At 42.4% G+C, this 11,555-nt stretch overlaps 1 protein-coding gene across 2 annotated transcripts; it reads right to left on the reverse strand.

The window, feature by feature from the left end:
* Positions 1–4,999: 4,999 nt before the first annotated feature.
* Positions 5,000–11,213, reverse strand: LOC142988098 (ATP-binding cassette sub-family G member 4-like). 2 transcript variants are annotated; one of them, XM_076137122.1, is made up of 14 exons: positions 10,982–11,213; positions 9,554–9,671; positions 9,172–9,304; positions 8,983–9,033; positions 8,672–8,817; positions 8,420–8,543; positions 8,184–8,298; positions 7,929–8,074; positions 7,735–7,833; positions 7,383–7,551; positions 7,153–7,253; positions 6,186–6,344; positions 5,973–6,091; positions 5,000–5,808 (listed from the first exon to the last, which is right to left on the reverse strand). In XM_076137122.1, exons 1-14 carry the CDS (start codon positions 11,211–11,213, stop codon positions 5,583–5,585), a joined length of 1,938 nt encoding a protein of 645 aa, XP_075993237.1. In that variant the 3' UTR covers positions 5,000–5,582. The 2 variants fall into 2 exon arrangements, with proteins under 2 accessions (XP_075993237.1, XP_075993238.1); XM_076137123.1 differs by having other exon boundaries at positions 7,735–7,914; positions 7,956–8,074; positions 10,982–11,168.
* Between the last annotated feature and the right edge of the window lie 342 nt (positions 11,214–11,555).

The raw sequence follows: 11,555 nt of genomic DNA on the forward strand, positions 1-11,555 counted from the left end.
GGTCGCATCTGTTAAATACACCGCTACAGAACTGCACCTCCCACTGCCACATCACACACGCCTACACAAACACGCCTACACACATGCAGAACCACAAGGTCATCCAGGATAAATACGTGATTGCTCATCATTCAAACATTATCTATTGTATTAAAGGTATATGGCTGTGCTCAGTTATTAGTTAGTAAATTAGTTATAGTTATAATTATAAATTGTTATTAGTAGTAAATGTAACACTATTGAACACTTAGATTGGTTTGTTGTTGTTATTTGTTTGTAAGTTGTGAAATATTCCCACATCCAGTCAAAGTTTTCTTGATGTTAGTTTGATTTTTTTTGTTAGTTTATCCTCTATTCCTCCCCCTCCTCCCCCACAGCAAACATTTGTTAATGGTGATAGTCCGTAAAATGGATTAAATACACAAAAATGTTCAAACAAAGAGTGGGAGAAAGAGAGTGGGATGATACAAAGGTCATACAGAGATAAGTGTGAAATCTGTGCACATCAGGCTGCAGAGCTTCTCCCACACACAGAGACACACGAAGACTCAGAGTAAAGGGCAACACTCTGAAACTCACTCTGAGATCAAATCTAAATGTACAGTGCAGTACAATCTGATGTACAGAATCCTTGTATTCCTTCTTAGCTTGTTCCCTTCAGAACAGCCTTTATGCTCAAGAATAAGTACTTTCTTGAAAAAGATAGCTTTGAAAACACATTTTGAAATACTAAGCAGTAGCTCAGTGGGTAGAGCTAACGCTTGGGAACCGGAGGGTTGCTGGTTCAAGTCCCTGCCGAGGTGCCCCTGAGCAAGGCACCGAACCCTCAATCGCTCCCCCCTCTGCGAAGGGTGGTAATGTGCTCCTATGAAGACGAGGCCTGTCTGTGCAAGTTTGTATGTGACTAAGAAATGGTATCTATGCAACAAGAAGGGATCTATATTTGTCACAGATAAATTGATTGGGTTGGACACTTGGCTAAAAACATCTGGGCCAATTTAGGGTAAAATTCTGGCACCAGAATTTATCTGTGAAAAAAAAAAAGACCCAAACATAAAAGATATTGTAAGTATAATGATTGTAAATGTGACAGTTTAAAGCTGCCTGATTATGATTACAGTCAATCACAGTAAACACAACAGTTTGACAACAATGGCAGCTGGAGTATGTTTACATCATATAACTGTTCATTTATTTTTACAGTGTACATCAACATTTTTGATTCAAAATGTAAAGATATAAATTGTGTGTTTATGATGACAAAAAGCAGGAGGAGCTGCGCTACACAAAGGGCCCAGGAACAGAGGCAGGACAAAATCACTCACACTAGAATTGCAGTATATTTCTTTGTGACAAAAAAAACCATTGATATGGAGCAACCAAATGATTTTCTTCTTCCATTCCTTTATTTGGTCAGCTTGTTGGTTATGTGTTTTAGTTCTTACAAGATAAATTGTGTGGTTGGTTCTTTGTCGCACAATATCTGGCAACACTGCGCAACAATATTGAAATATGACTTTAAGGCTTGAGAGGACATCAGAGCTGATAGAATCTATCATGAAACAACAAAGCGCCAAAGCATAATCCAGATGTTATCATACTGTTATCATATTCCCCTTACATGACCAGAATGTGGTCTCCAGAGTAAATCTTCAGGTTTGTAAATGATAGCACTATATGACCTCTGTTCTCTTTGTTTTAACCAATGATCAATATTTTGTTGTAACTGCTTAGTATTTCAAAATGTGTTTTCAAAGCTATCTTTTTCAAGAAAGTACTTATTCTTGAGCATAAAGGCTGTTCTGAAGGGAACAAGCTAAGAAGGAATACAAGGATTCTGTACATCAGATTGTACTGCACTGTACATTTAGATTTGATCTCAGAGTGAGTTTCAGAGTGTTGCCCTTTACTCTGAGTCTGATTTCACCATACAAACAAGCTCTTACTATAACTGTTGGGGCCGAACTAGAATTTTCCAGTAAGTAAACGTAGCTGATAAAGTCCGGCGCTGCACTGTAAAAAATGTAATGTTCATTTGGAAATAGAATGCTACTTCAATATTTAAAGAACCAGTCAATTCAATGAGACTCAGTGTAAGATGAGCAAAACACAATGTAGACAGGCATTTTATAGAATATTATGATTCATTGACATTGTTTGATCATAATTTCACGGTAAAACACTTCGTAATGGTAGTGAGAGAAATCTCCCAGCAGGCTTTGCAGTAACAGAATATTTCTGCAGTTGTTTATCCTGCATAATATGTTTCATGTTCCTATGACTTTGACTGTTTCCTACTGTGTTTTATAGTTATAGTTTATAGTTTTAAGACTTGTCATCAGTCAATCATGTTTCAACCCTGAGTGAGACGATGTGCGAGTTTGTGTCCCATAACAATTTGGTCGAGGGAGAGAGGGAGAGAGGGCATAATCCCTCTGCCCTCTTCTCATTCTTCTCCCCACAACATTCATACTCTAGAAGACACTTGTTTCCTCTGATTACTTAAGCAATTCTAATATTTGATCCAGCACCTTAGACATTCAGTTTTACGCACAAACCTTCTCCTCTGATATTAAACTCATTATTGCTGGTAGATCAAAATGCATTGATGAATTTTGCTCTTTTAAATGAAAATGATGTAACTTTTACCTCACTGCTTTGGGAGCCAGTGAAAGCATTCCTTACTAATACGTTCTTATTCCTCCCACTCTAATAAAAAACACATTAGCAATCCAACAGAACTCACATTCCCTATCTCCAGAAAGAGTTCTATCTTATCCAGTGCTGAGCGGCTATTGCTACAAACCCAAGATACTTGTTATGAACATGGTGACAAAGCAAATTGTTTACTGCCCCACCAATTAAAGGGTCAGTCCACCTCTTGTCTAATACGCACATTAGCACTGATTCAGACACAACTGCTACAGACCCTGTGGAAATAAATTCATTTCAATCTTGTAATGAAAAATGATCCCATTCTCTACTTACAGAAGGAATCTGAAGTTGAAACTGTGTTGTGACTATTTTATAGGTGTATCTAGTACACCATGTAATACTGACCATCATCAGGCTCCTATACTATCTGAAAGAACGTCAGCATAGTGTCAGCATAGTGTCAATGTAACCTGACAGAATATTCATCATATCTATCTGAGGAATGTAGTATTCATTCACGTGCACTATGTGATTTGTTTGTCTTGAACAGATCTGGCCTTTTCTGCCTCGTCTTTATCTACGTTTAATGCATAAAACCACTGGGCAGCTTCTTCAGTAATTTACCTCGCGATAATAAACTTTCATCTTATCTTATCTTATCTTGCCTGCTGCTCAGTCAGAGAGAAGCTTCATGTGAATCTTTGGTGTGGAGCCTGCTGCATGAACACACTGAATCAAACCTCCCTGAGTCATTTTCTGACAGATGCCCACCACAATCTTTTTATTCTGTACAAATCTGAATTTCCTACCATTCTAGTGAAATGAATCAGTTCCCGTAAAATCTCTAAACAAAGACCAAACATCAATTGAGACAGTTTTCGGGACCCCAGACAACTTACGTCTTTTAAACACTTAGAGATGTATCTTACTTTACTTTTTATTTTTACTTTAAATCCCCTATAACCCTCCCTCTGTCTAGCAATGGCTGAATGACACTGTGCTTTTTCCTAAACTTGAGAAAATTACACAGACCCTCTATGAAACAGCAACATGGAAAGAATATTACCTCACCCTCTATGGGTATCTGAGTCTGGAAGGAAGGCTCTGACTGTTGTGTGTGCAGTTGAGATGCACCAAACAGCATCTCAGGTCAAAGATGGCTGACAGACTTTGGGGTCTTATCATCAGATCTGCAGCTCTATGTCTTGGACACTGGGGTGAAGAGATGATCACCATCTGGTGGTGAGTTTGATCAGATGGCGGGGAAAGTTGACGGACAGATATGATAAACCCAAAGGGTGGTGGAGGCTCCTGTCTGTGAATTCTTCAACTCCTACCACTGGATGAGGTTGGTTCTCGTGTTTCCCCCAACCTTAACCCTATTGTCAACGATATGTCACACGTAATCATATTCATATTTGGTTGGTCTAGTCCTGATCTTCTGTATAACTGAGAGAATCACAAAAAGTGATTCTCTCAGTTATACAGAAACAGGCTCCAACTAAAAATGAGACTTCACAAATAATGCATTTTCACTAAGGGTTGCAACATGGGGTTCAAGGTTCAATGGTCATTATTTGTCACATGCACAGAGATACAAAGTAAAACATGCGGAGATGACAACTGTATCTACATGCACTAATCTTAAATCTTAACATATACTGTATATGTATATACAGTATATGTGACCCGACCCAGTTAACTAGGGGTGGGGGAAGTACAAAGATGTCCCAATATAAACCCACGGGCCAGAGTAGGTGTATTGGCAGAGGCTAATTCTTTTCACAGGTTTGGGCTGCAGTTCAAATCACAGTAGTTATTATTCAATGGTTACATTAGAGGACCTGAAGATGGAGGGAACACAATTATAAATCTAAGACAAAGGCTTTTTATACGACAATCGATAGCTTAGACTAGTGGAATAAACATATGAGTGCACACTAATAGAAGTGTGTGTTGGTGTTCAAGTTTCCAGTCTAGTCTGGCCTAGCCTGTAGATACGTAAAGTGGGAACTTATCGGTGTGTCTCCTAATATTGTATTTGATTTTCTAGAGATTAAGAAGAACATTGTGTCCTTCAGCCATTGTGAGTCAGAGACTCAGAGATATATGCGTATATGCGTAATATATCGAAGACAGCACAGTATAAAAGCAATTAAGGCTAAAAGATGTTTATTTCATCTAAAAAATATTGATTTAGTATCATGGCAGTACAAAAAAGTACAGTCTTCATGGAAATCAAGCTTTCTTTCTAAGTATCAACACATTAAAAACAATCTGGATAGAAGAATAATTTGATTTTCATAAACAGCAAATTAATATTTTGCAGTTGCTACCTGTCACCCTTGTCCAGTCACATATCTGAAAACCGATCATTTGCGCAAAGGAACGGCTTTTAGAAGTATACCAATCCCATAATTGTCATTCATTTCAATCTTTCAGACGCTCAACAGAACACTCCTCAAGTGCAACAGTTTGTCTCGAGGGGGAGTTTCAAACATAAGCCAATGCAATGAGCAATTGGCAGCATACAGGGTACACATGCATATCCACTCTGATAAAGACTTCCTGTCACATCTGCACCATAATGAATCATACAGTACAAGCTGTTGGTTTGTTGCTCTGTTGAGTCTCTTCATGTTTGGTACCCACAACTGCCAAACTCCATGTGCACAGGAAGCTTCATTTGGAGCCCTGGTATCCATCTGAGGTAAAAACAGTTACATGTGATTCCTAAGGTGCTCTTCACTGGCCTTCACAGTCCTTGGAAGTACAGCAGACCAGAATTTATGTTCTGTCCCTTTAGCAGCAATTTGTAACACGATGGGGAGATTTCAGGTGAGTTTTGTGTGCATAGAACAGAGACAACAGTTGATTAAGTACAGTTAGAAAGAGCCTTGAGGTTTGGGAGACAGGCCAAGCAACATCTATCGCTCAGACTTGACCTTGTAGCGAAGGACAAGGTAGGTGGCCATTCGAAAGATGATGAAGAAAACACCCAGGACAATGAAATCTATGTAGAGCTTGGCATCCTCAACATCCAATAACTGGAGGACCTCTTCAGGCTTTTGGAACTTACACACCTTCCCTGGACACTCTAGCTCGGTCCGGTTCATCCCATAGATGGACAGGATGACCCCTTCAAAGCCATACCTGTCACACAGAGACAGACAATAAGACAGAGGAGGTAAGTGTGCTACACAACTAACACTTTGACACTTCTGGCATTCTTTCGTCAGTTAACCTCAATTAACCTCTTCCTTCTTGAGACATTTAAGTAAGATGATCATAGCAATATGACTGGATGTCTTACATACCTGACATAAGACACATAGGAGCTCCATTGCAGGTACTTGGGAATTGTGTCAAAGTTTACAAAGAATCCAGAGAAAAGCAGTACTGGGATGGCTGTGACAGGTCCAACAAAGGTCGCCACCTGTGCAAGATGCAGGGAAGATGAGTGAAATCGGGCTGGTTAAGATGCATGCTAGGTTCAGGAGCACATATTAGATAAGTTGAAGTTGAAGTACTTGTAGTGAAGTGGCGGCAGCCCCAACCAGCAAGCCAAGGGACTGGGCTACCAGGGCAGTACAGGTGGACAGGGCTATGAAGAGAAGGTAGCGGCTGGCCTCAGGAGGCTGCTCGGTCATCCAGTACACTATGCTGCAGTACATGATCGGGCAAATCACCTGCAAAAAATGCTTTCATTTACTTCAATGAAAAGACTTCTGATACTGAACATTGAATTACATCTGATGTGATAATTATCAAAGTGGAAAATGCATTGAAATTTGTTCCACCACGAGGACATGAGTTCATCTCTTATCTTCATAGACCACATTGACCTCCCTCATGCACCTTCTGTACACCAATAACTTGCAGTGAGTTTGAAAACCATCAGAATGTTCGCAGGCGATCAGAATACTGAGCTTGTTGAGTAACAGTTTCCTTTCTTTTGGGTGCAAAGGACCAAGTAATGATTTTAGATGTCACCATCCCACCGTTGTGCCAGTGGCAGTCTAGGGATGGGGAGTTTCCCTGATGTGGTTACAGGCTCCTACTAGAGAGCCTGTCAAAGTGCACTGAAGCCCAAACTTCTCCTGATGTGCATGTTGGCTCCTTGCATGGCATGAACCTGCCTACAGTATATGAATGGGTAAAGTGTGATTTGTGAGACTTTGGATAAAAGTACTATATAAGTACATACATAGTAGTAAGTCTGTCTATGTGTGTTTGCCCTGCGACAGGCTGGTGACCTATCCTGCCTCTCTCACACCCAATGACTGCTGGGATATGCTCCAGCAACCCCACAGTCCTGAAAGGATGAGCGGGTAAAGAGGATGGATGGATTTGAATTGTGAACTAACAGTTAACAGAGGATGAACTGTAATGAAATGCTGGCAGTTGACCCCCCCTTGCAATACCCTCAGCTAACACTAGATGGCACTGTTTTATGTAGCAGCAGTAGTGGTTAAAACCCCAATACCACAAACTCACCTGAAATGGAATATCAGCCATGGTCTTGGCCAGGTAGTAGGCCTTCAGGCTGTACCAGTAGTTCAGATGCTCCCGCAGAAACACAGACATCTCCAAAGGAACTAACAAACGGTGCATCACACATTTACATACATCATACATCCAGTCATTGCTTATAGGAAATGAAAAATGGTTGTAAATTAGACACACATGCAGTAGTTTGACTCCATCTCCTGTCCGCTCATACTCACAGGTTAACACAGTTGGCATGAGAGCTCCAAACATGAGGAAGAGCATAGAGAAGAAGAGGAATCCAGTGTTGTTAAAGACCTTGCTGGCATCGTTGCCAATGTTCAGATAGAGCAAACCTATTAACACACCTATGGCGATGTGGGACATCAGTCTGAGGTGGGTCAAGACCTGAGGAGGGACCAACAAAGCAGACACGGGGAACCCAGGTTGAATAGGAAGATAATGAAGTTTTACACTGGAACAGAGTATATCTTCTATTTAATATTACTACGTTAACCTTTAAAACGAGCTTTACCAATGAATGAATGAATGAACAAAGGTTTTCTTTAGTTCAATGTTGTTGTCACGTACCTGGTCGCGACATATAGTTATAAAGGTTCTCTTGAAGAGGATACAAAACTGTGACAGTGTGCTTGTGGCAAACGTGTGGCTCTCCATGTGTCCAGAGTCCTGGAATAGGGAAACCAATAAAAGAGTGTATGATGTCATCCCATTCCCCTGTAAAGCACAACAGTGATGCAGCACCCAATCCTTCAGATACCAACCTCAGCAGGGCACTTTGATGGACAAACGGATGAGTCTTTGTTATCACACTGGTTCTTCTTCTCTTCTAATGCACACATTCCACCCTGCACTGCCTCAAACAGCACAGGGTTCAAGTCTCCATATTCTCCTGACGCCACCTCAATGACTGAAAAAGAGACAAAAATGAAAGACTATTACAAATATTTCCCATCATCCTGGACCGGCACTGGCGGTAGAGATGATGTAAACATGAAGGCCTCCTCAGGGCTACATACTGAAGTCTGCAGGGTTGTGGTAGGTGGGACAGTACAGGCCCAGAGTCTTCAGATAGGGGATGAGGTGTGGCACAGAGCCTTTGTAGATACACTGACCGTGACTCAGAATGTAAAGCTGTGGAAGGACAAAACCATGAGGTGAGTAAGAGTTAGGGTCTATGTCAAAGCCTAAAGACATGAAAACATATCCTCCATGCAAAAGCAACACAAAGAAGGTGAAAGTTGGAGGCGGCCACCTTGTCAAACATCTCAAACAGTTTGGCACTGGGTTGGTGGATGGTGCAGATGATGGTCCGTCCTCCCAGAGCCAGAGAACGCATGAGGGAGACCACCTGGTAGCAGGACACACTGTCCAGGCCGCTGCAGAGGGAGACAGAGTGTGTGTGTGCTTCAAATGGAAGATGTCGATCAGATATGTAGATGGAACAAAGCAACATCCCAGTGTGAAGGTGTGCAGGTGTTGTTGTTGTGTGTTGTCTGTGTCGTACCTGGTGGGCTCATCAAAGAACATGACTGGAGGATTGTTGACCAGCTCCAGGGCGATGGCCAGACGTTTACACTGTCCACCTGACAGTGAGCCGGTACGAGTGTGAGCGCAGTCATGGAGCCCCAGAGCCGTCAGGATCTCATTCACCTGCACGCACGCACGCGCAGGCGCAAGCCCACACACACACACACACACACACACACACACACACACACACACAAACACACACACACACATACATACAACATGTTTAACTTAAGACCTGGATACATACATGAAGATCTTTAAATCATCGTCATGCTTGAAGCTCACCAGCTCTTTCTTCACATCCATGGTCTCATTCAGCTTCAGGTTGGCTGAAACCTGAAGCAAAGACAAAATATGTCATATAAATGGAATGAATCAAGCAATCAGCACATTCCAAACTGTTTCACAAACACTGGATTTTGTTGGAACAGGTCTGAGTGACTGGAGGTCTGGACCTCTGTGTGGTCGACTCACCATCATGGCCTCCCGCACTGTCAGGTGTGGCAGTAGCATGTCCTCCTGCATAATGTAGCAGGACATCTTCCTGAAGGTCCTCAGGTCCCTGGGCTTCCCATTGACCAGGATCTGACCCTTCATCCCCGTTTCCCTGGACACACACACACACACACACACACACACACACACACACACACAAATAAATAAATAACTAAGCCATAAAGATAACAGCTGGACCTGAGTTGTCCCGTGAGCCTCAGAGGAAGGTTCTGTACTCGTGGGCTTTTTGCCCTCACAGTCCCCTTACAGGCCACAAGTCAAATCTCAATTCAGTCCCAAGGTGTAAAAGGACATTTTTGGGACAATAGAAACCAGCAGGACATTGTGATCTTGCGCTCACCTGTATCCAGCCAGGATGTTCATTAAGGTGGACTTCCCAGACCCTGAGGGCCCCATGATTCCTATCAGCTCCTGACTGCAGAAGCTCCCAGACAGGCACTTCAGTAAGGCTTTGAAACCTGGAAACAACATGAGAGGAGCTGATCAAGGCCACTGAACAATCAGAATCAAGAGCTGAGGACAAGTTCATTCAGATTCAGACTCATTCTGTTTGGATGGAAATTGAAAATGCACTTTAATATCAGAAGTACTAAAAAATAACACAAATAAGAGAAAGATCTTCCTCACTATGTGACCGAAGGTATCATGTTTGATTTTCAAATGACAAATCAGCGTGTGTGTGTGTGTGTGTGTGTGTGTGTGTGTGTGTGTGTGTGTGTGTGTGTGTGTGTGTGTGTGCGTGCGTGCGTGCGTGTGTGTGTGTACATATATGCAAATCAAGTACCTCTGATGTAAAATGAACAGAAAAAGTGCATAAATAACGTTTCCATGGATCCATTAGGTTGTATATGTGCTGAGTGAGGAGGACGTAGATTCATTCATATACATTCATATATATCATATACATTCATATACATGTACATTCAGACATTCAGATGTCTCACAGATTGCCCTGTTGGAAAAAGAGCAACACTTTTTAATAAGAACATAACTGTAGACATTAGTCTTCAAACGAGTTCAAGCTGCTGGAATCAAACTTCGGTTGACAGCTGAACAGTAAAGTATGAAATATAGCTGTGAAGTGTTTGTCTGCAGTCACAGGAATTTTTATGTATTTGTCCTGACTTCACCTCACCTTCATCTCACAAAAGATGTTTCATCTCAATGAGACCTTCCCCAGTTAATGGAAGGTTAAATAAATAAACCTCTACCCTCACCTCCTCCCCTCACCTCCTCTCCTCTCCTCTACTCTTCCCCTCACCTCCTCACCTCCTCCCCTCACCTCCTCACCTCCTCCCCTCACCTCCTCCCCTCTGCCCTGTTGACTCACACAGTCAGATACATGACTGATGAGCTAAACAGCCTCAGACCATGCAACACTTACTGGAAACCAGAGTGTGTGCACCTGCGCAACACACACCTCAGCTCGGTGGACAGAGGAGGGAGTTCACTGAAACCTTTGAACACAAAACACCAACTGAGAAAAAATCCAGGACTCATTTGAATCCTCTCCACTCAGGAGGTCGTGGGAAGCAAACCCAACTAAGAGGCGGCGGTGTGAGCCAGCATGCATCCTGTCTTCATGTCTCTATAAGGACAGGATGCTGAAGAAATCACCATCCAAAACTCAAGTGGGCTGCCAGCTGTGATCGCTCCTGTATTGATTTTGTTATATTTATGATATACTTTAAGTTCCTTTTAAACATCCCTGGATCAGATGTGTAAGTGTGTCTGCTCATGGATGGATGATTGAATGGATGAATGTCACCTCTTCTCCTCCAGCATGGCCCCTCCTGGATGGTGTAGGACAGATCGCTGAACTCCAGGTCCACAGCTGATCTCTTGGGCAGGTGGGAGAAGCGCTGCGCCTCAGTGATGTGGTTTTCAACCTTCTTCAGGTGGGTCAACATAGAGGCGTCCTGCTGCTGCTGCTGAGGCTGGCCGCCCCCATTGCATGTGACGGGCTCCTCCATGGGGATACTGACAGACTCAGGCTCCATGGTGGGGTTTGGTTATCAGCTGTGTTTCTGCAGGGAGGGGAGAGAAGGTTGGGGAGGAGGTTAAAGGTGCAGATAACATCTCACATCTCTACTCACTGATAAGCTTTCATTAGATATGAGATCTGATGGCACAGGTCACAACTGAGACAGGATAACCTGATGATTTTCCAAATCAGAGTCTAGAGGTCCCATGACATGATGAGTATGATCATGTAGAGTGTCTGATCACTGACTGCTTTAGTCTTACTCTTGGTTGGTATATAAATAGAGAGATGGAAGAGACAGGCAGCTTCCTGTGAAGCTCTGTGTAGTGCTGATGATGCAGAGTGGTGAGTAATGCAT

The sequence above is a fragment of the Genypterus blacodes genome, unplaced genomic scaffold, assembly GCF_046128005.1.
Source record: "Genypterus blacodes isolate CSIRO-AG114 ecotype Tasmania unplaced genomic scaffold, CSIRO-AGI_Gbla_v1 ptg000293l_1, whole genome shotgun sequence".
Taxonomy (NCBI): Eukaryota; Metazoa; Chordata; class Actinopteri; order Ophidiiformes; family Ophidiidae; genus Genypterus; species Genypterus blacodes.